General features: G+C 59.0%; 4 protein-coding genes across 5 annotated transcripts; 1 reads left to right on the plus strand and 3 right to left on the minus strand.

The window, feature by feature from the left end:
• Nucleotides 1-82: 82 nt before the first annotated feature.
• On the minus strand, nucleotides 83-11005 carry NELFB (negative elongation factor complex member B). The gene is made up of 13 exons (XM_055333394.1): nucleotides 10712-11005; nucleotides 10205-10368; nucleotides 9932-10031; nucleotides 9302-9532; nucleotides 6868-7053; nucleotides 6298-6410; nucleotides 5469-5571; nucleotides 5154-5249; nucleotides 4810-4952; nucleotides 4599-4705; nucleotides 1414-1555; nucleotides 1190-1298; nucleotides 83-1028 (listed from the first exon to the last, which is right to left on the minus strand). The coding sequence occupies exons 1-13, from the start codon at nucleotides 10811-10813 to the stop codon at nucleotides 882-884; spliced, it is 1743 nt and encodes a 580-aa protein (XP_055189369.1). The 5' UTR covers nucleotides 10814-11005; the 3' UTR covers nucleotides 83-881.
• Nucleotides 11006-11778: 773 nt separating this feature from the next.
• STPG3 (sperm-tail PG-rich repeat containing 3) lies at nucleotides 11779-15060 on the minus strand. The gene is made up of 6 exons (XM_055333533.1): nucleotides 14954-15060; nucleotides 14697-14860; nucleotides 14487-14621; nucleotides 14287-14375; nucleotides 13767-14058; nucleotides 11779-13658 (listed from the first exon to the last, which is right to left on the minus strand). Exons 1-6 carry the CDS (start codon nucleotides 15058-15060, stop codon nucleotides 13525-13527), a joined length of 921 nt encoding a protein of 306 aa, XP_055189508.1. The 3' UTR covers nucleotides 11779-13524.
• A 2009-nt stretch (nucleotides 15061-17069) lies between these two features.
• FAM166A (family with sequence similarity 166 member A) lies at nucleotides 17070-20400 on the plus strand. Its single transcript, XM_055333544.1, has 7 exons — nucleotides 17070-17125; nucleotides 18568-18782; nucleotides 18864-19102; nucleotides 19191-19317; nucleotides 19514-19608; nucleotides 19933-20050; nucleotides 20312-20400. Exons 1-7 carry the CDS (start codon nucleotides 17070-17072, stop codon nucleotides 20398-20400), a joined length of 939 nt encoding a protein of 312 aa, XP_055189519.1.
• TUBB4B (tubulin beta 4B class IVb) lies at nucleotides 20393-22838 on the minus strand. Of its 2 annotated transcripts, XM_055333523.1 has the most exons (4): nucleotides 22724-22838; nucleotides 22332-22440; nucleotides 22140-22250; nucleotides 20393-21607 (listed from the first exon to the last, which is right to left on the minus strand). In XM_055333523.1, the coding sequence occupies exons 1-4, from the start codon at nucleotides 22778-22780 to the stop codon at nucleotides 20547-20549; spliced, it is 1338 nt and encodes a 445-aa protein (XP_055189498.1). In that variant the 5' UTR covers nucleotides 22781-22838; the 3' UTR covers nucleotides 20393-20546. The 2 variants fall into 2 exon arrangements, with proteins under 2 accessions (XP_055189498.1, XP_055189491.1); XM_055333516.1 differs by having other exon boundaries at nucleotides 22140-22440.
• Nucleotides 22839-23157: the final 319 nt, after the last annotated feature.

Below are 23157 nucleotides of genomic sequence, written 5' to 3' on the forward strand. Positions count from 1 at the left end.
AGGGCAAAAATGCCTTTATGAAGGCACCTGCTCACCTGCGCTCCATCCAACCCGCAGGGGTGCCCATCAACAGCTCATCCACTGGATTTACCCAAACACTTTTTATTTACATAAGTGAAAGTCTCACTGTGTGCAACCGCTGTCCCCCACATGGGCAAGACGGTGCAGCTGAGCAACAGGGAGCATACCACTCCAAGGGTAAACTGAGGCAGCCAGTGGGTCGCCTGTGCTTTCCTTAGCCAAGCCCACTACACAGGGCGCTGCTGGTCAGGGGAGAAACGATTCCCTGCCTGAAGGGCCATGGGTCAACCAAACTGTCCACTGTGAAACAAAAGCTCCTCAGAAGCAGCTGGGTTCAATCTGCAGATAACTGGACCCAGCAAACCACATGACTCTGCCAATCCAGGCCAATAGGGCTGGGCTGCCCCTTCCCCTTTGCCTCAGGCCTCGGCACCCTGCCCACTCCCCATTGTGGCTTTTTCATAATTCCAACTACTGCCAACCTGTCTCCCCTACAAAAATGGAAACTCCTCACTCCTCTGGCAGGAGTGAGCCAGAGGTTTCCACAGCCTGGGAGTGTATCCAAGGGGCCAGGCTGGGCACAGCAGGACCAGTGCTGTCCTCCAAAGATGCACACAGGAGCCCATGAGGAGCAATAACCGGCCCCAAGATCAAGGTCAGGGTGGGTTGAGGCCCAGGAGAAGGGTGCCCCCCATGCAGGATGTCCGAGGGCGGGGGGTGCCCAGCCTGGCCCCGGGGGCAGCCAATCTGCCACCAGTAGAGGTGGGGTCCTGACACTCCCAGCTCTAGGGGAGCTCCTTCAGGCCAAGGCCACAGAACCACCAGGAGGCCTGTCGAGTTCTGAGCAGCCTGGTGAAGCCTCAGAGCCCAGCCGGTGTGGACACGGTGGGGAGGGGCAGCTCCAGCGCTGGAGTCTCTGCAGCCTGGGCTGGGCTGGGCTTCCGGTGCTCCAGCTGCTCCAGCTTCTCGCCGAGCTGGGAGTAAAGTTCCTTCACTGCCTCTCCACTCTGGGGGGAAAGTGTGTGGCTTTGGGGCAGGCCCAGGGCTGCTCGGAGCAGACCCATGGTCACTTGGGTCAGGTCCATACAGGGGCTGTGCCAACGAGGAAGATGAGGCCACCACAGGCAGTGTGGCCCCCAGGGTATGGGCTGAGGGTTGGGGCACTCACCTGGCCGGTGGGCTCCAGCGCCTTCCGCAGGGCTTCCAGCTTCGATGGGGCCACCCGGTGGTGCAGGTGGATAAGGAGCCGCAGCACATGTCGCTGTACGTTCTCCTTCCTGGAAGAGGCCATGGCAACGCTGCAGGGGACCGAGAGCTGCCCTCCCTACCCAGGTGTCCACACGCCTCCCCGACTTTGCCCCAGCAGCACAGATATAGGCAGAAGGTGGGCACCTGGGGGAGGCTGTGAGGAGGAAGCCATCAAAGAGGCTCCTACAGAAGTCTTCCAGGGCAAACTCGTCAGCCAGCAGCGCCAGATTGCCCATGAGCAGGTGCAGGAAGATGTCACCAAACGCCAGGTCACCAAATGTCTCCACTGCAAACACAGCAGGGGTCGGTCAGCTTCCCTAGGCCTGCCACCCTTACCCTTGCACAGGTGGACAGTGGAGAGGCTGCAAAGCGGCAAGGTCACCTGAGGATGGGGTGCCCGGTTTTCCTGCAAGCTGGAATTGGGGCAGGGCAGAGGGGCAGCCAGGGGCCCAGACCTAGGCAGTGAAGCAGGGCTACGGTGCAAGGACGGGGCTGGGGACGGCAGAAGAGCCTGTCACCATGACCAATGGCCAAGGGACTCTGGATGAAGTAGACTCCAGGAGAGAAAAACTCTAAACAGACCAGAAACTAGAAAAGAAACCCAGGCAATACCAAAAAAAAAAAAGAAAAAGAAACCCAGGCAAGTGCCACATACCACCCATTGAGTCCTACCAGACTGCTATCTGCACCGTTCTGGAAAATATATTTTAGTATATGTGCTGCCGAAGCAAGCACTGGTTCTGGAAAATAGACCACAAAAGAAAATGATTTCATGTTTTGAAGCCACGGACTCCAAAATGTAAAAGAAACAGCAAAAGCATGGGGCGCCTGGGTGGCTCAGTGGTTGAATGTCTGCCTTTGGCCCAGGGCATGATCCCAGGGTCCTGCAAGCGAGTCCTACATCGGGCATTGAGCCTGTTTCTCCCTCTGTCTGTGTCTCTGCCTCTCTGTGTGTCTCTCATGTATAAATAAATAACATCTTCAAAAAAAGAAACAGCAAAAGTGACTACCAAGGAACCTCGATGAGCAGAGACAGGAACATCTTTGCATGCAGCCAACAGGGCCAGAGACCCAGCTGGACGGCAAGAGGCCACACGGGGACACATATGTGGACACAGTGCTATAGCAGAGGCTTTGAGAAATGCTGCCAGGGGACTCTGTGACCACGGACCCAGCGGATGTCAGCAGAACCCAGAATGTGAGGAGACCGGGGCACCACTGGACACAGCTGGAGCGCATTCCTGCCACACATCTGACTGGAGAGGACACTCTGCCAGGGGCAGTCACTACAACAGGGGACGCCACCAGCAAAGTCCCAAATGGAAAACACGTGTCCTGGTTCCCACAAGTCCCACAGAACCCTACAGACAATGAGAAACCCGAAAGCCTGCCACCCTTTGCAGGTGGAAACAGAGAGTGGGAAGGGACACACTTCTTGTTTGAATCCTGATGGGAACAAACCATCCATATAAGAATGTCACAGACAATTAGGGAATCGTGGCCACTGCCAGGACCTGGCCCCAGATGTGACTACATGCTGCAGCTGTGCTAACACCACTGTCTTGTGGAGACACCTGCTGAATCCCTCACAGCTGCTGTGCTGGCAGCATGGATTTAGGTCTAGACCATGACCCAGGGCCCCCACGTAGGGAGCTAGTAAGCACAGGACTTCACCATGCTCTTGTGATTTCATCAAAAATCCCCATAATAAAAAGCTAAAAAATAAACAGAAAGGAATTTTTTAAATCTGCATCTTCCTAGCACCCACTGATGACAGCAAAGAATAAGTGTACTCTTGCTAAGCTTATGCCCACTGGTGGCAAGGACATGCTGATGCTCCCAATGCATGCAGGACACTGCTGCGTCTAGTCAATACCATCAGACAAGAGAAAGAAACAAACTACTGAAATGAACAAAAATGACAAATGCAAGGTATTTGTAACTGCACTCTTGGAAATCTCCAGAAACACAAAAAAGCTCCAGCATCCGTGACCAAGAGGAGGACGACCCTGGGACAGGTCCACGCCCTGATCCAGGGGCTGGCGAGCATGCTACCTCGCAAGGTTAAGAAGCCCCCAGATGGGGGGGATCCCTGAGTGGCGCAGCGGTTTGGCGCCTGCCTTTGGCCCAGGGCGCGATCCTGGAGACCCGGGATCGAATCCCACGTCAGGCTCCCGGTGCATGGAGCCTGCTTCTCCCTCTGCCTATGTCTCTGCCTCTCTCTCTCTCTATGACTATCATAAATAAATAAAAATAAATAAAAAATAGTTATAAAAAAAAAAAAGAAGCCCCCAGATGGGAGATGATCCTGAGTGACCCAGGTCAGCCCTGTGTCCCCTAAGAAGGAGGTAGGGGGGGATCCCTGGGTGGCGCAGCGGTTTGGCGCCTGCCTTTGGCCCAGGGTGCGGTCCTGGAGACCCAGTATCGAGTCCCACGTCGGGCTCCCGGTGCATGGAGCCTGCTTCTCCCTCTGCCTGTGTCTCTGCCCCTCTCTCTCTCTCTCTGTGTGACTATCATAAATAAATAAAAATTTAAAAAAAAAAAAAAAAAAAAAGAAGGAGGTAGGGGGCGGTGTTGGTGAGATGCAGGGGTGAGAGCAACTGAGCCAGGGCTCGGCAGTCCCCGGGAGCTGGACACAGGGAGACAGATTCTCCCTGCAGCCCCCAGCAGTCGGGCCTGCCCACACCTCAGCCGTGGCCCCAGGACACTCGCTTCATCCTTCTGGTCTCCAGAGCGGAAGAAAATCAGTTCGTGCTGTTCACTTAGACGGAGGCTGGAAGTAAGTTAAGAGCCACAAACAGCTTCCTCCCCAAACAGAACACTGGGAGCACAACACGTGCACCATCCTCAGGCCTGTCAGTGACCCAGAAACACACTTAATAAGAGCCCCCATGTCCCTCTGAAGCAACCTCAACACCACAGACGAGCCCGGGCCAGAGGCCCCAACACCCTGCTCCCTGGCTGGGCCTGCAGCTTCCACCTGAAGGGGTCCATTCAGGCCCCTCCCTCGTCTTCCTGCCCGAAGCATGCCGCCCCCACCTCAGGTAGCCGCAGACTCAGGCTCCGCACTGGAGGGGCACCACCTCCCTTGGCAGGGAGAATAAAAGGCAGCTGTGGCACCACAGCAGAAACGATCCTTCCACAGACGGTGACCGTGGATCTGTGATGGGGTGACAGGAGGTCTGATCTACCAAGCTGGGCTCCACTCGCTCTTGCACCCAAACAAGTTCCAGAAGACTGAGACCCACACGCGAGGCCAGACTACCCCTAGGAGGTGGGATGAGGCTGTGGTGTCGGGGCACCACGTGGGCAGCTGCCTACACACTCACCGAGCCCTGGCAGCAGGCGGAGGAGCGCGTTTTTGTTCCTCTGCTTGGTGATATGCAGCACGTAGTACAGCCCCACCTCGCAGGCCATGCGCTGCTCCTGCAGAAATCTGGGCCAGCATGGATGGGCCACCCTGAGCTGCATGCTCTATGAAGCCAGGAGGGGCTCCAGAGGGCAGCAGGGCACCCCCACCCTTGCTCCTGGAGCCCATACTTAGTGAAACTCTCTGGAAGCGTGTTGGGGTACGTGACTGGGGCCTTCTCCTCAGCTGGGAGCTTCTGATCCACGTTGAAGGTGTGGTCATCCACCACAAAGGACATGAGCATGGGCAGGAACCTGGTGATGAGCTCCACCTCCTAGGCCAAGAGAAAACCCACAAGTGGTCCTGCAGCGTACCCCACCCCTCGCCCGCCCACCTCACATCTGTCTTTCTTGGACATCAGCCTAAAGGCCTGTCCCTCCTTCCCATCTCCCAACACCCCACCTTGCTGATCTTCCTTGGCCCCACAGACCCTCTCAAGAAAGCCACAGAAACAGTCCCACCCGAGTCCTGTTACCATCTTGGGCTCCTTGAAGACCTGGCTGTCGATCATGTCCCACGCCCCCTGGCCCAGGGCCAGCAACCTGAGCAGCAGGAGGAGGTCAGGGCTGTCCTATGGAAAGGCCAGGGCCTCAGCACGTGCTCACCTGGGCCTCCCTCCCCCACCGAAATCACTTGTAGCCCAGCAGGGTCCTTGTGCTGCAGCCAGAAGCGTCAGCTTTGCTCCCAGGCTCCACATGCCCACCATCCACCAGGAGCACGTCCACTCATTGGGGCAGCACAGACCTGGCCACCGGCTGCCCACACTCACACATCCACGCAGGGCGCTCACCCTGGGCAGTGTCTCCTGGCCGACCAGCTCCTGCAGGTGCCTGACGGTGCTCAATGACAGGGTGTTGATGGCAAAAGGGTCACACAGGATCATGGACAGATCCCTGTGAGGATGAGCATGTTGCATTAACCTGGCACAGCCACAGGCTGGGGAGAATGGCCCCTCCACACACAGCAGGCCTGCCCACCCACTCTGCATATTTTCCAAAAACAACTTTGCTGTTCATAACTTATCTTTAACTTACTCAAAACAATGAAAAGCCAAAAAGGTTTTTTAAAAAACTAAGCTCTCAGGGCTCCTGGGTGGCTGTCAGTTGGGCATCTGCCTTCAGCTCAGATCATGATCCAGGGTCCTGGAATCGAGTCTCATGTCAGACTCCCTACTCAGCGGGGAGTCTGCTTCTCCCTTTCCCTCTGCCCCTCCTACTTGTGCTCTCTCAAATGAGTAAGTTTTAAAATGTTTTTAAATAAAAAAAATAAAAATTACAAATAAATTAAGCTCCTGTTTTGGTTCTGAAAACCCGACCCTGATTCTGTAAGCTCATCCAGGATCCCACAGAGATGGTCACAGAGAGAAGGCAATGCTGGGAGCCAGATCCCACCAGCACCATGGTCCCTGGTACAGGCCCCAACTACTGCACACAGCAGAGCCCCGGCCCAGGCCCCAGATCACCCCAAACTCTGACAGCCTCAGCCCCAGCAGCCAGGTCTCTCTGCCGTGCGCACAAGTGCCAGGCAGTTCTAAAGCATATTAAACTATGGACACAGCCTACTCGTCCAGACAGCTGTGGACAGGACCCTGGGGGCTCCTGCAAAATGCCAGTGCTTACCCCAGGACCTGCTCCTGCCCCTTCTTCACTCCATCCAGAAATCCCTGCAGCTCCCGGGCCCTCTTGCTATCCACAAACCGCTCACGAATGCAGGCGTCCAGGCACCAGGTAAACTGCGGAGAGGAAGCACAGTCATGACATAACCAGAGGCCATGGCCTCTAGGCGGCACTTGTAGTCACTGCTCAGGCAAGACCCGTGCCCAAGCCTCATATGAGCAACAGGACCCAATGCCTCGCATGGTCACATGCCCAGCGGGCCAGGTGGTCCACGGAGATGTTTGTGCCTCTCTGGGGACCTGTCATCGGGGCAGGGACCAGTCTCACCCTGACACCACAGATGTCACAGGCTGCACTACACCCACGCAGGGGACAAGGGCGGTGCGGAAAGCACCATCCCTGGAGCACAGCACCCAAGGACTCTGGAGCAGGGGAAGAAATAGGGCAGGCAAGTAAGGGAGGTACAGGTGGCTCTGACTCAGGAGCCTAGAAGTTACCCCCTGCCCCTGAGCCTGGTGGGCAGAGGTGGGGCAGGGGCTGGGTGGGGGGGAGGGGGGTACATGAGGCTGCCACCTTGTGGCAGGGGTCCACAGAGCAGATGTCGCCAACGTCCAGCTCGTGCAGGGACATGAGTAGCTCAGCCCGCAGGGTACAGTAGTGCACGTTCCGTGTCCGCAGGAAGAGGGTCCGCAGGAACTGCAGCACCATGTCGTACAGCTTCACGTTCTTCCCCACCATTTGTGTCAGCTTCTGAACCACCTGGGGGGTAGGACCCCACGCCACAGTCTCACCAACAGCCCCAGGGGCAGCACTGCCCTATCTCTACACTCAGCCCTTCTACTTGTTTGGCATTAAGAGCATCCTCTCTCACAAGACTCCTTCTCTGTGTCAGGTGGTGGCATTTCTGGTTCTGAAGGAGAGCAAGCCCACATCAGATCCCCCAGCTTCTTTCAAAGGCCCCGGGCCTGGGACCCTGACTCCTCAGAGCCGCCCAGGAGGTCTGCCACCTGCCTGACCCGTGGATACTCAGGTGGAACAAGGATACTCAGGCCCACATGACGGATACTGGCCACACAGTCAAGACCTCACTACTATCTAAAGCCCAGCCTGGGCCACCTCACTCCCTGGATTTTCCCAAAGCTTGAAGCCCTGTGGCAACTTCACACCCTGCCCTCATTCCTCGGCAGAGACCACCCACCTCTGCAACCCACACCCCAGGCAGAAAGTTCCTGCCGCACCGCCACAGCCAGCATGAGGGAATGCTGCTCACTGCACATTGGCTGTGCACAAGAGCGGGACCTCTTGCTCTAATGGTGCAAAGTATGCACAGGACAACCTGGGGCAGTGGACCCCATAGCACCCCAACAGCACCAGGCTGGACATTGAGTGCAAAGACGAGCAGGGATGGCAGAAATAGTGAGCATAGGACAGGCCACCTCAAGGGCTCTGGGCAAGGCCTCTTTAGCAGGCCTCAGGGACCCTGATGTACAGAGCGGACCTGGAGTGCAGCCTGAATCTCAGTACCCACCCAGTGGGTACCTCCAGTGGGGACGAGAGCTGCCACGTGCCTGCCCTGACCACAGCCCAGCTGGGCACAGAGCCATGGCCCCCGGGCCTGAGCCACACCCTGAGGACCATGAGTGACACGTGAACCTGCCACAGCACTCTCCTCCTGCAGTGGTGCAGGTCACACAGCAGGACTCAGGCCCCACAGGGGGACCCTAGCTTACGAGGCAAGAGACCACAGGCAGGAATTAGTACTACAATCACTGGCCAGGTCCTGGGAGAAAACATTAGGTCAGATCCCACATCACAAACCAAGCACAAAACCCCAGGTGAGAAAGCCAAGAACCAACAAAACACCCAGTGACACTCAACCAGGATGTGGTTGGCTGGCCACCATCACCGTCATCCTCCGTTAAGCTGTCATGCTGGAGCAAGTCAGGGGACTTTAGGGACCCCCAACTCACTGGGAAAAGCCAAGTCTCCACAGTGGCCTCCAGCCCTCCTGAGCTCATCCCCCACCTACTTGCCCATCTGCTCTCGCTCCAGCCACAGAAGCCTCTCTCAGACCATCAGCCTGCTCCTCTGCTGAGCCCGGGCTCACACCCTGGCCTGGCTCCTCCTCTTCATTCCCAGCCCTGCCTCACCTTGCTCTGTGACCTCAGGTCTCCGCAGCCCTTGTCCACCTCTTGAGCTCTGGTCACCAGCACGTGACATTCACTCTGTAGTGTTTGCTCCCTACAAACTGTGGGTACCCCAGGCAAATACCCCAACCTCTGGGGTCACTCAAGTTGGGGAAGGGGAGGGGAGGGGAGGGGAGGGTGCCTGGCCCCCTCAGTCAGTAGAGCATCCATCTCTTGATCTTGAGATTGTGAATTCAAGCCCCACGCTGGGCGTAAGGATGACTTAAAAATAAGATCATAAAAAAAGGGACGCCTGAGTGGTTCAGTGGTTAAGCGTCTGCCTTCAGCTCAGGGTGTGATCAGTCCCATGCTGCGCTCCCCACAGGGAACCTCCTTCTCCCTCTGCCTGTGCCTCTGCCTCTCTGTGCCTCTGATGAATAAATGGATAAAATCTTAAAAAAAAAAAAAAAATCTTGGGACACCTGGGTGGCTCAGCGGTTTAGTACTTGCCTTCAGCCCAGAGCATGCTCTTGGAGTCCCGGGATTGAGTCCCACATCGGCCTCCCCACACGGAGCCTGTTTCTCCCTCTGCCTTTCTCTGCCCCTCTCTCTCTCTCTCTGTCATTCTCATGAATAAATAAAATCTTAAAAAAAAAAAAATCTTAAAAAAAATTTCCCAGACGAAAAGAAGACACGATGAAAACCAGAAAGGCCTGCCGAGTCACCTAGCACCAGGTACACCAACCAGAGGCCCACCATCAGAGGCTTACATCCCACAGCTCCCAGGCCAGCCCTGCAGCCAAGCCCACCCATCTCAGGAGCAGAACCCTGTGAAATACACAGAGGGGTGAGGAGGGGTGGTCAGGGTGCCCCTGCCTCACCTCGCCCTGGCGCCTCGCCTTTGGGGAGGGACTGAAGAAGTTGTGCAGGACGGAGAGCTCAGTGCTGAAGAGCGCGCTCTCCTTCTCCAAGATGTACTGCTTCAGCAGCGGGGACACTTCGTCCCCAAATAGCGCCTGGTTGTCCTGCCAGATCTGCCGCTTCACCTCCACCGCGCAGGCGCGGTACAGCTCCTTGTCTGCCATCACCAGCTTCAGCTTTTTCTCGGGGACCTACCCGACCACACAGACCATTCGTGAGCTGCACCCGGCCCAGAGCTGCACCGTGAGGTCCAGACCATCCATGAGCTTCCCTTAAGCTAGGGCAGCAGGCCTTGGCCGCCCATTAGAGACCACCAGCAGGGCACCTGAGACGTGACCCACAGATGCAGGCAGCAAGCTGAATGCAAACAGTTCTTGCCAAGTCACCATGGGTCCCACAACCCAACTGACCTGCCAATCTTCCATCTGTGTGACTCAGAGGATGTGCCCCAGAGTCATTCGTGGGGCAGGCAGCTCGGGAGCCCTCCCCAACACTAAGATGCCCACCTACCCCGGATCCAGGGCATGCTCCTCCCCCAAGCAAGGGCGCCAGGCAGAGCGTGCCCTGGACATGTCGCCCATGGTTCTTACCTTGGGCAGATGTTTCATGACGCACATCACCACTGGCTGCAGGGATGGCATCTTCACCAGAGAAAAGCTCTTTTCCAGAAGGTCTTCCAGTTTCTTGTACCTGGAAAGACCCACTTTCTGAGGCAGCATCACAGGTTCCATGGGGAAACAGCTGCCCACTTGTCCCTGGACAGCTGACAGCTGAGCAGATGGGGCTCCACAGGCAGGACCCCCCTCTTACAGCTGGGGTGACCAGAGGGACGCTCACTTTGCAGGGTGGAGTCACCCACCCACCTCTCCTCTGCCTTCCCCTCCGACGCAATGGCCGACACGCGCTCCAGCAGCTTGTCCCGGAGCTCGTCGAACACAGACTGGTGGAACTCCAGCCGCGGCGTCCCGTGCAGGTCCAAGAAGGGCAGGGCGGACTGCAGGGAGGGCAGCAGCACGCCATTCTCGGTCTGAGGAGACAGAGGGCCCTTGTGCGCGGGGACGGGGCTGGGGGAATGCAGGAGGCGGCCTGGGTGGGGTCGGGGGGCAGCCTGGGGGTATGGGGGGCGGCCTGGGGGGGCGGGAGGCTGAGCTGGGGGGGTGGAGGGGCTGATGCGGTCGGGGCGGGGGGCGGCCTCTGTGGGGGGGGGGGGCGGCCACAGGCACCGCAGTAGCAGCCGCGCCCGACCAGCAGCCGGAGAGGCAGGGGCGAGGACGTGGCCGGCAGCCCTGGCTGTGACCCGGGCAGAATCCGTCCGCAGGGCGCAGAACCCCCGGCTCCTCCATCGGGGAGAAGCAACGAAGGGGCCCCACCTGGAACTGCTCGATGGCCTTGAGCGGCTCGGTGCAGTTGGTCAGCGTCTCCTTCAGGTCCTCGCCGTTGGCCACGCCCAGGTCCTGCAGCCCCGCGAACATGGCCGAGGCCGCGGCCCCCGCCCGGCTCGGCGCCCCATCCCCGCCGCGCTCCCCCGGTGCCGCCGCGGCCGCCGCAGACCCCCCAGGAGTCCGCTCGCTCGGGCCTCGGGGGCCACCCGAGCCCCGCTCCCCGGCACCCTCCAGCTCGGCCAGGTCCCGCCCGCGGCGCTGCTCCGCCGGCACCGCAGCCGCCCACTTCCGTCTGGCGCAGCCCGTCCGCGCTCCTACCGGTCCCCCGGAAACGCCGCCGCCGCGCAGAGGTTCCGGAGAGCGGGCTGTGGACGAGGGCCCCGCCCCCAGACCCCCCGGTGGCTCCAGCCCGCCCGGCGGCTTGCGCGGCCTGTGAGCTTACCCTCTAGATAAGGTTCTTCCGAGGGGGCATAGCGGGGTGCTGCGGGGCACCTGGGGATGGGGGAACCGCGGAAGGGGTGCTGCCCGCGGGCTAGGCCTCCTTTATGAATTTCAAAACTAATCATTTTGACCAAGTGTACTTTAAATTTTTTTTAAGATTTTATTTATTTATTCATGAGAGACACACAGAGAGGCAGAGACACAGGCAAAGGGAGAAGCAGGCTCCACGCAGGGAGCCCGATGTGGGACTCGATCCCAGGTCTCCAGGATCACGAAAAATCCTGTGGCTTACCTCACAGCAGCCTCTGACACTGAGAGTATTTTTTTGCTTCAAGAAAATGAGGCTCCCTGCCCTGGGGCCTCACCAGATGCTCAATCCTCTCTCCCCCGGAACTGGGACAGGGACGAGGACAGAATGAAGCACACAGCACAGGGGTGTTGTGAAAACTAAACTCTTAAGTGTGCTTCCTGAAGCGCCTAGCAGAGACCTTGGGACAAAGTGGAATCGTGACCTAGGACAGGCACCCTCTTTCACCCCCGCGAGCACCAAACCCCCAAGCTAATCCAAGGTGGTAGGCCTTCAGGTTGACCTATGCATCCTGGCACACCGCTAACTCAAATCTGAGGTTTCATGGTGCCCCCTATCCCTTGCCGTGCAAGAAGCTCCTACACGGTCAGTGGGCACTGCCTGGTCTGCACCATCCACGGGCTCCTCATTGCTGAGTGTGTAAGCCCCTGGACCCAGCATTCAGCCCTCTGCAGCCGCTCACCTCAACAGCTCACCTCCTTCCATCCAAACAGCTCTGTATCCTCCCAAGTTTGGCCACACCAAACATCACACCCTTATTGTGTGCCTTGGCTTCTGAGGTTTATCCTGCCAGAAATTCCCTTCCTACTGGCTGGCAAACTCTTCGTCATCTTCATTTTTTATTTTTTAAAAGATTTTTATTTATTTATTCATGAGAGACACACAGAGAGAGAAGGAGAGAGAGAGGCAAAGACACAGGCAGAGGGAGAAGCAAGTTCCATGCAGGGAGCCCGACATGGGACTCGATCCTGGGTCTCCAGGATCACACCCTGGATGGGGCTAAAGGCAGTGCTAAACTGCTGGGCCACCAGGGCTGCCCTTGATCATCTTTAAAAGTCACTTCTGCCACTGACTCCTCCAGGAAGTCCTCCCTTGTCAGCCCAGCTGGAGGGGTTTGCTCCATCCTTCCTGCTGGTCCCACTCCTGGCTTGGAGCCCTAGGAGTTGCTAGCGGGGCCACTGTGAGCAGAGCTCCTGCTCCCCACCCCCTTTCCCCCTGAGCCAAGCCCCCAAGGACAAGGCTTCTACAGCTTTGTCTCTGTTGCCTGCTGGCTGAGCTGATCAGCCCAAGACCTAAGGACAGCCATCTGCCATGCCACTGCTCTGGTTCCCAGGGGTGCTGAAGCTCGACCCCCCCAATGGTTCAGCCCTAGAAGAGGTCACAGTACATTACACTCAGACTCCCTGGGCCTTGGCCTCCCTGCAGAATGGGATGATGTCCACACCACAGCAGGTGTTGTGGCACTCACTGCCTTTCTGAAGGGGTCAAGCTCTGGCCCAGGATATGGGTGGCCCAGGGAGGACCTCTGGAGAAACTGGTGCAGTGATACGAGCCACCACCAAACTGCATGTGCGGCCCCTGGAGGGAGACAATCTTGGTGACAACCCCTGGGTAGAAAGGCAGGGTGTTGCTGTGGGTAGGGACAGGGCCCTAACAAGTGAAGGCCCAGGAAGTCTGTTGGCTGTGGCATGACCTGCATGGCCCTGGGCAGGTTCATAGGTCCTTGGGCAGGAGCTGAAGAAGTGCGGCCAGGCCCTGACAAGCTGGTCCTCTGGGCTGTTCCCAGTGACTGGGCAGGCTGACCTCACCTCAAGATGGCAGCTGGACCAGTCCCCAGGGTAGCACAGCTAGGTGGGGGTGTCCTGTATTGCCCACAGGGCCCCCTCCCATTCTGTCCCCAGCCAGGAAGTCCCAGGCTGCCACCCTACTCACCCTAGAAAGGAGAGCACCAAGGGGGAAGCAGAGGGAGACCCCCTGGCCAAGGAAAGCCAAACATGGCAGGTTGGCAGCAGCCTACATCTGTGGGACAGCTCACCAGTCAGGCACACAACAGAGTTGGGAAGAACCAACAGCATCTCTGTATGGCAAGGGAGTGGGCAGGTGGGGGCTTCCAGCTGGGACCCTCTCGATGTCCATGGCTCACAGAAGGGTTAGCCAGCCAGAAGGGTGGATCAGAGGTGCCCAAGGAGTCAGAAGGCCAGGTGGAGGCCCAGAGTTCCACAGGGAGGCCTGGGAAGGCCCCCAGGGAGCCCAGGGCTGTGCCCAGCAGGTGCTACAACGTGCAGAAGGGTCCTGTGTCGTGGCGCTTGGATCTTCGGACACCCTGGATCACCACTCCAGGCGCTGAGGGGAAGCGCGAGTCATAGCAATCCTCCACGTGGTAGGCAGCCGGGCCGGGAGAGCGGGCTGCAGAGACAGGGTGGGAGCCAGCTGCCGCACAGCTCCCAGCTGCCAACGGGCGGAGCCCGCACCCCCCGCCCCTGGCCTGGCCTCCTCCCTCAGAGGCCTCCTTACGGGAGATGACCCAGGCGGTGAACGCAGGTGAGCGGCTCAAGGAGAAGGCGGGGGGGCGGGGACTCCGCAGACGGCACCCAGGAAAGATGTTGTAGGTGTTGGGGCTAGGGCTGGGGAGCTTCCTGGCCTCCGGGGCAAGCGGCGGCTGGGCACGGATCCCCGCACCCTCAGTCCGCAGCAACCCCCGGCCGGAGGGGGCCTCAAGGGCCTTGGAGGCGGGGCGGGGACCCCCAAAGCTGAAGGCCGGGCAGGCAGGCCGGCTGAGGGGCCGGTAATCCGCGGGCGATGGCCACTGCTGGGAGAGAGGCTGCTGCAGGCCCCGCCAGCCCCTACCAGGCTGCCTTTCCGCCAGTCCCGGGCCCCCTCCTCCAACCCCCTGCAGACCCCGCCCCGGCCCCGCCCCGGCCCCGCCCCCGCCCCGGAGTCCCTCTTCTGCCCCGCCCCCAGGCCGCACCGCCTCCTCCAGCCCTCCGGGCCCCGCCCCGAGCCCCTCCAGGGACTTGCGGGGCTGACCCTCCACCTTTCGCTCCTGGTTGAAATCAGCCTTCTGTGTGAAGGGGCTTTCGCTTTGGAACCACAGGGTCTGCCACGCCCTGCGACCACCGCCCTCTGCTGGAGCAGCGGCGTGGTTGGGGAGGGAGCGCAGGCTGGCGGCCGGGGGGCGGGCCCCACTCCCGGGACAGGGGGCGGGCGGCGGGGGGCTCAGGGAGGGGCACGCACCGCGGCCGGGGTGCCGGCGGCCGATGCTGAAGCAGGGGTGTGGGGAGCACTCGCGGACGGAAGCGTTGGGCACCCGGTACTTGGTGGGACCGGGGACCTGCAGGTCGGTCACGATGGGTGGACGTCGCTCCAGCCCTGGCAGGAAGCAAGCTCTGGGCCTGGGGACTCAGCAGGCGCCTCCCCACCCCTGCTAGCAGGACCCTGACTCACACAGCTCCCTCAGGTCCTGGGTGCAGATAGGAGGGCACTCGTGGATGTGGACGGGCCCCACCGGCACCCTGCAGTGGGCCTGGAGCTCCTGCACCCCTATGGGCCACATGGCCTCCCAGGCGACCTCTGGCTGGGGAGCCCACAACAGTACAGTAGCCTTGGGCCTGCCAGGGAGACAGAGCAGCGCTGTACGGCCAGCCCAGCGGCCACCCCATCTGAGCTGCCCCTCCAGCACACCCAGCCCCCTAGGAAGTTACTGGGCTGGCACAAGTGGCCTCTGCCTCAGGGGGCCATGGGTCCAGTGTTGGCCTCCATTGATGTAAAAATTTGCCAGGAATTTCACGGCTTTCTGGTCAAAATTCATTGTCAAAGTATCTGGCTCCCTTCCCAAGGGACACCTCAGAGCTCTGTGACCTCACTAGCCAGTCATGGGCACCCCCTGCCTCAGTTGCCGGGGACTCCCTGGGAAAGGTGCATTGTCCAGCCCTGGGAGGAGCTGTTACAAGGGGCCACCCACCCCTGGCCTGTGGGATGGGTCACTGTGGTGTCAGCTTTGGCCAGGAGGACCCCTCACATCCCCCAGTGACTTCTGGCTTGGCCTCTTCTCCCCTTCTTTATCCCAACCCCTCTCCTCTCTTAGAATCTGGGGTCCTCTGGAGGGCCAGGGTCCACTTGAGCAAGGCTTTGGGAGGACTGAGGCCTCTGCACAGGAATGAGAAGAGTGGCTGCTATGGGGTGCCCAGCTGTGCAGGGCCATCCAGAATGAGGAGAGTGGGGCGGAGGTGGGGATGGGTCCAAGGAAACTCCCTGGAGGTGGCGGAGCTCCTGCTGGAAACCCACCCTTTAGAAAAGCAAAGCATTGGAAGGTGGTTCTGGGTGGACCATGCTGACCAGAGTGTCTTGGGACTGGAGCTGCCTGGGGGTACAGGCAGGGCTGAGGTATGGAGGCATGTTTTCCACTTAGGAGGATCCCAGAGGCTGTAAGTTGTCACAGATGAAAGGGCTGCCCAGGTGGAAACGTGAAGGAATCATAAGCCCAAATGACAGAGCCCACTGGGCACCAGGGCCCTTGCTATGCCCTCTGCCACTCACCAGCCTGCCAGTCCTAGCCCTGGTCCTGACCTAATCCACACAGGCAGGGCCCATTCGAAAACGTCCCATCCTCCAGACCCACCCCACCCCAACCAAGTCTCTTTCTCTCCAGATCCCTCCCATCCAGCACTGACTCTGGCCTCCGGAGGAGCTCCAGATGGGTGAATGGAGAGACAGAGGGAAACTTGCTTTGTGACACACGTTTCATTAGGGTGAGGGGCTTGCGGCCTGTGCTCTGGGCCCCCTCCCTTACCACACAGTGTTCTCCAAGGGCATCACTGATGTGGCTGCAGGTGCAGCTTTGGTAGCCAAGTCCTTGTCACTCTCTGTAGCCCTGATCTCTCCCTGTAACAAGTCTTATTCTGATGGCTGACATAGCACAGGTGTCCTCAGGTCGATGTCCATAATTTCCTTCTGGTAGGTGCTTATGAGCGAAGAGCCCTGTCCAAGTACGTGACGTCCACTGAGGACTGGACACATACCAGCTGTTTTCGGGGGCATCCAACACCTCCATCATTGGCGTGTGTCAACCTTGTGTCCCTGTGCTTCCTGCCCATGGGTTCTTAAGACGCTCACATGATGTGGATTTCTCTACCATGGTGTTAATTGGTCTTGTTTCTGTGAAGTTTTGACACTGATAGTGTATCTCTCCCTAACACGTGTTGCAATCTTTTTTCCCAGCTTGTAGTCTGCCTTTGAGTATCTGTCGTGTTTTTTTTTTTTTTTGACGCGTAATAGAATCTGCTTATTTTTTCCTTCAATACGTTTGTTTTTATCGTTAGAAAGTCATTCCCATACAAAAAAATAATAAAATCAGGTGTTAAGATGGAAAATAGACCTCAGTTCCAGCAGACTCTCCAGGACAGAGTCCCAACAGAGCTTAGACACCTCCCCAATGAGGCCTCCCATGATGCCTGAGAAGCTTCCAGGGCCTCTGGTCTGAGGAAGGGGCTCAGGTGGGGAAGCTACCTTTCAGTTGGCTACTGGCCTCCTGGGGGTAGCAAGAGTCCAGGCTCAATGCCACCGCACCCTTCCTGGCAAGGCCAACATGGCTGTCCCCTGCTCTGAGCTCTGAGGCCCTCAGAGTGCTGCCTGTCTGGGCCTGGGTGTTCCACCTGTAAAATGGGAGCACTCACAGGGTTAAGGAACGGTCCTGGACCAGGAAGGCCCCAACAATGGCAGGCCCCTTCACAATGGTTTCCAGGCAACGGGGACTCCTCTCAGGGAAGGGAGTCAGACGCTGAAAGGGGCTGGAGCCATCAAAGGTGCTGTTGAGACAAGATGACAGCTACTCAGAAACACGGTCTCTTCACACCAGAACCTCATTACATCCCTGGGTGAGGCTAGGGGAGCGGGGGAGGAGGCTGGGGGAGCGGGGCCAGGTCTGGACGCTAGGGCAGGGTGCTCTCCCTGCCAGCACTGCACCAAGAGCCCGACCCGATGGCCAACAGGCCTGTGATGAGCAGAAACCGGGGGACGGCCTAGCAGCGGGATAAACCCCAAATGCCCCAGAGGGGGTGCCACATGTCTTCAAGACATAAGCCACTGGAGCAGGCGGATGGTGGGGGCACCAGGCCGGCCAGGTTGGGTACCCCTAACGTAGAGGCTGAACTAAAACAAGCCCCATGGGAAGTGTATGAGCACACCTACGTGCACACACACACACACACACACCCAAGGGCAGGAAGAAAGGCTGGAGGGGAGGCTAACCCAGCTCTTCACAGTTCTAGGGGAAACGCAAGGCCAGGTGACACAGAAGACAACCCCTGCCCTTTGCACTCCAGCCCTGCTTATCTCTCAAAGTAGTAATTCCACATTTGCTTTGGCAGGTTTTTCGAAAGAAAACAATTTGCACTGCCTGGGTGATCATGCAGGCCCCACCGCTACCCCCCCTTCTGTCTCTAAATGATGGGATGCCTGGGTGGCTCAGTGGTTCAGTGTCTGCCTTTGGCTCAGGGTGTGATCCCAGAGTCCTGGGATGGAGTCCCACATCAGGCTTCCTGCATGGAGCCTGCTTCTCCCTCTGCCTAGGTCTCTACCTCCTTCTCTCTCTCTCTCCTGTCTCTCATGAATAAATAAAATCTTTATTTTTAAAAATATTTTATTTATTTATTCATGAGAAAGAGAGAGAGAGAGAGAGAGACAGACAGACAGACAGAGGGAGAAGCCGGCTCCATGCAGGGAGCCCAACGTGGGACTCGATCCGGGGACTCCAGGATCAGGCCCTGGGCCAAAGGTGGCCCTAAACCGCTGAGCCACCGGGCTGCCCAAATAAAATCTTTTAAAAAAAATAAATGACACCTCAGCCATTGCCTCCTACCAGCAGCCCTCCCACCTGCCTCTCAAATCCTGGTCCCATACAGTTGGCTCCTGGCCTCGTGGGTGGCAAAAGTCCAGGCCAAGTTCCTGCAATGCCCAGAGGGACCACCTCTGTAGGTTGGGCTGTGCCACGGTCCAGGCCTGGACCCAGTCACCATCCCCGTAAGCGCTTCAGGGGGCAGAGATCCCTGTCCCCTCATCCTCAGCCTCCTTGCCTGAGGCCAGCTGGGAAGAAAGTAGAAGGCAATCTGGCGGTAAGGACGACTGTGCATCTGTTCTGGGCCAGGCCTGTTCTCAGTGCTTGCCTCGTGCCTCCCATTCAAGCCCTGTGCACCTCAGAAGGCAGGTGTCCCAGGACCACCATTCTGTAGGTGAGGTCAGGTACTTTGCCTATGGCCAGCAGGCCGTGTCCACACCCTGCTCACAGGGGCCCCACCTACTCTACCTCTTCCCTCCACAGCTATGCTGGCTTCTATCCGCAACTGCGCTACCAGGTGGGGAACACCTATGGGCGCACCACTGCTCAGTTGCTCACAGACCCTGGTGTGCAGAAGAGCTCCTGCTCTGTGCTGTCCCCAATATCTGAGCCCAAATTCATTGAGGACTTCAGCAAGCACAAGCCACCTTCAATCCCCTGCCGTGACCTGACTGAGCCCTACATCCCCCACTACACCGGTAAGCCGCCTGCCCACCAGCCTTGCCTGCCCCAGAACACCCTCCTGCCTGTTGTCACTCATACCCACCCTGTCCGTACAGGTATGAAGCCCTACAAGAAGTTTGAGATCCTAGGCCGGTTCCTACCCCAGGAGGTAGACGCTCAGAAGGGGCCACCAGGAGTAGAGAATATATCCAGGCAGGTCCTGCTGCCTGCGGGCTTCATGCCCTACCCCCCCTATCCCCTGTGCCCACCAGGCAGGAAGGGGGACTCCAGAAACTTTGGACACCCAGGCCTGCAGAGCACCTCCCCTATCCACGAGGCCCCTGGGCAGGACCAGGTAACTGGGAGAGGTGCTGGGACTAAGCCTCACCCCAGCTGGGCCCAGTGGGGCCGCTGAGGCAGTGACTTGACCCTTCCCACTCCAGCTGTACCATTGTAGGAAGGAGTACTACCCACCCCCAGCTCACCAGCAGGAGACTCTGGATGTGGGCAGGTTCCACAGGCTGCCCCAGCTGGACCACCCCAACCTGATCCAACGCAAGGCCATCTCAGGTGGGAGCCCGGGGTCTGAGTGTGAACTCACCACCCCCAAACATAGTCCAGCAAGGCTCCAGGGGCCCAGGAGGATGAGGGAGAGCAAGTGAGGAGGGCTTGCCCCGGCCCTGCCCACTGTTTCCTAGAGTGTGGGTACACCTAGCGGAGATGGGAGGGGACCTGGGGTAGGACCCTGACCACTTCCCTCCCCTAGGCTACGCTGGCTTCGTCCCTCAGTTTGCCTGGGTGATGGGGGTCAATTACCGCGAGGGTGTCACACAGGCTATGGATGAATTTGACAAGAACCAGGTAGGACACCACCACACCGGGGCCTGTTTCCAAATGCCCAGCATGGTCTGCACAGTGGCATCTGCCTCAGGGCAGGTAGGAGCACAGCTAAAGCTCAGCTGGCTTCCCTGGAGGGAAGCCAGAGGCTCCCCCACTCCTCTGCACCCACCTCGGTTCTCTAGTCGGGGCCAAAGTTCCCTGCTCTGGAATACTGTGGGGAGTGGGTAAGACACCCCCACCCCCACCCCAAGCCTTAACCACAGATCAGAACAGCAGCCCAGTCCTCACCACGACCTACCTTTATGAGCTGGGGAAGGCAGCTTGTGTCAGCACCTGTTTCCACAGTTCCTCTTCAGAAACCCCATCTGTGCTCTGGGTGAGAGGCTGCCCAGAACACACTGGCCCAGCAACACCATCTATAGCAGCCAAGGCCTGATCCCTTTCTACATGGGGTTCATACCATGTGAGTACACAGTGGATCACTCCCTCATCCACCTCCTAGGTAAGGTCACAGTGACCAGGCCACTCTGGGTAAGAGTTGGGTGCCTGGGATCCCCTCTGCCCATGCTGTACCCCCAGACCATAGTGGCCCTCCAGAGCTTCATGGTCAAGCCGGGCAGGAAGCAGGTGCCCAGGGCAACCCCAGCTCCTGTGAAGCCTGTGCTAACCCCTACTCTGGGCATGTGGCAAGGCCAGGGGCTCAGCTGCACACTGTCCCTTGTAGCCATGCAAGACAACCACGCAATGACATTTGGCAACAGTACCCGCAGGGCCTATCAGAAAGAAATGGAGAGGCAACACCAGACACTATGAAAATGCTTTAATGGTGGCATCTGTACAGCATGTGACGTCCAGACAGGAAAAAGAGCGAGTGCACACAGAGACACGGCTATCAGAGAACAGGTTGTGAGCGAATAAAGAGTTCACACAGCTTCCACGCGCTTTACCAGGTATCAGATCTAGGCCACCTCCTCCTCCGCCTCCTCCTCGAACTCCCCCTCTTCCTCGGCCGTGGCATCCTGGTACTGCTGGTACTCAGACACCAGGTCATTCATGTTGCTCTCGGCCTCTGTGAACTCCATCTCGTCCATGCCCTCACCCGTGTACCAGTGTAGGAAGGCCTTGCGCCGGAACATGGCTGTGAACTGCTCTGAGATGCGCTTGAACAGCTCCTGGATGGCTGTGCTGTTGCCGATGAAGGTGGCAGACATCTTTAGCCCCCGGGGTGGGATGTCACAGACAGCGGTTTTCACGTTGTTGGGGATCCACTCGACGAAATAGCTGCTGTTCTTGTTTTGGACGTTCAGCATCTGCTCGTCCACCTCCTTCATGGACATGCGGCCCCTGAATACTGCGGCCACAGTCAGGTAGCGGCCATGGCGGGGATCACAGGCAGCCATCATGTTCTTAGCATCAAACATCTGCTGGGTGAGCTCGGGCACCGTCAGGGCCCGGTACTGCTGGCTACCTCGGCTGGTCAGTGGGGCGAAGCCGGGCATGAAGAAGTGCAGGCGGGGGAAGGGGACCATATTGACAGCCAGCTTGCGCAGGTCAGCATTGAGCTGGCCAGGAAAGCGCAGGCAGGTGGTGACCCCACTCATGGTGGCAGACACCAGGTGGTTGAGGTCCCCATAGGTAGGTGTGGTCAGTTTTAGGGTTCTGAAGCAGATATCATAGAGAGCCTCGTTATCAATGCAATAGGTTTCGTCTGTGTTTTCTACCAGCTGGTGGACCGAGAGGGTGGCATTATAGGGCTCCACCACCGTGTCCGATACCTTGGGTGAGGGTACCACACTGAATGTGTTCATGATCCTGTCTGGGTACTCCTCCCGGATCTTGCTGATGAGGAGGGTCCCCATCCCAGACCCAGTCCCCCCACCCAGGGAGTGGGTCAGCTGGAAGCCCTGCAGGCAGTCACAGCTTTCAGCCTCCTTCCTCACGACATCCAACACCGAGTCGACCAGCTCTGCACCTTCTGTGTAGTGCCCCTTGGCCCAGTTGTTCCCAGCACCACTCTGACCTGTAAGAGGGCAGCCAGTCACTCTCTGCCGGGCATGTGGCCACCACTGGTCACCCATGCCAAAAAGCCCAAATAACACGGTGTGACGGGACACACATGGCTTGATCTGCATGTACAGCAAACGGACCCCAAAACTGATAAAGCAACGACCGGCCCCTTTAAAACTTAAGTTAGGGTCAACACACCTTATCTTTAAATCCTCTCCTCCCCACAGTCCACCCCCGCCAATTCTCAAAAACAGAGGCACTGCAAACACAGCCTCCCCTGCCTCCCAACTCAACATTACAGCAGGGAGATTACATCTGCTGGCTCCTTCCCTGCGGGTGGACAGCTGGGCCTTCCTCCCAAAGCCGCTTTAGGAGGAGATTCAGAGACTCCACACAGGGAAGGAGGGTGTCTAGCTTCCACTCCAGCGGCAGAATGGATCACGACCTCAGCTCTGCGGTGCTGCCGGCTGCGACCTTGGGCACCCCTTGACCTTTGAGCCGTCCTGGCTATCATGCCGCTGCCCAGCCCCCACCCCGCAGCTCACCGAAAACGAAGTTGTCTGGCCTGAATATTTGCCCGAAGGGTCCCGAGCGCACGGAGTCCATGGTGCCGGGCTCTAGGTCCACGAGCACAGCGCGGGGCACATACTTGCCACCTAGGGAGGGAGAGGGGGACGTGAGCGAGCGGAGAGCCGCGGGGACGCAGTAGTAGTTGAGGAAGGGGCGTGGTGTCTCACCGGTGGCCTCGTTGTAGTACACGTTGATCCGCTCCAGCTGCAGATCGCTGTCGCCATGGTAAGTGCCGGTAGGATCGATGCCATGCTCGTCGCTGATCACCTCCCAGAACTGTGAGGGACGCAGGCGGGCCGGGCCCGGGCTGAGTCACGCCGGCAGAGCCGGCCCCGCCCCGGATGGGCGCGGCCCTCCCCTCCCCCCACGCGGCTGCCGCCGCCGGCGTCTGCCCAGGTCCGTCCCCGGGGGCCCACGCCGCCACCCGGCCCCGACCCAGCGCGGGGCCGCAATGCGGGGGGCCGCCCGCCCACCCGCTCGCCTACGGCCGCCATCTTCTCGGCCGCCCGCCCATCCGCCCGGGAGACCCGCGCCGGGCCCCAGGAGCCCCCCTGCCCACCTTGGCGCCGATCTGGTTGCCGCACTGGCCGGCCTGCAGGTGCACGATCTCCCTCATGGCGGCGGCGGCGGCGCGGGCGGAAGGACGAACGCAAAAGCCGAGGAACGGGCGCGCAGACTGCTACAACCGACGCTCCGCCAACGTTTATATAGCTGCCGCGCCCGCCCCCGCCAGTCTCCTATTGGGCCGCCAGAACGAGGCTGGCAGGCGTCCCGGCTTGATTGGCTGCGCTCCCCGTCGATCCGTCCGCCTAATGCCCTCCTTCCCAACGCCGCTCGCTCTTTATTGGTCCGCCTCGGCCTCCGCTCTCCCTATCAGAACCCCCGCCCTCGAGCTGCAGTGCTTTGCCCATTGGGTATTTCAAATGATTGATTTGCCCCCTCATTGGCTGGCCCCGCAGAGCACGCCGACCGAGGGCCGGCGTCCTGGTAACC

Source organism: Nyctereutes procyonoides, unplaced genomic scaffold (assembly GCF_905146905.1).
Source record: "Nyctereutes procyonoides isolate TBG_1078 unplaced genomic scaffold, NYPRO_anot_genome, whole genome shotgun sequence".
Lineage (NCBI taxonomy): Eukaryota > Metazoa > Chordata > Mammalia > Carnivora > Canidae > Nyctereutes > Nyctereutes procyonoides.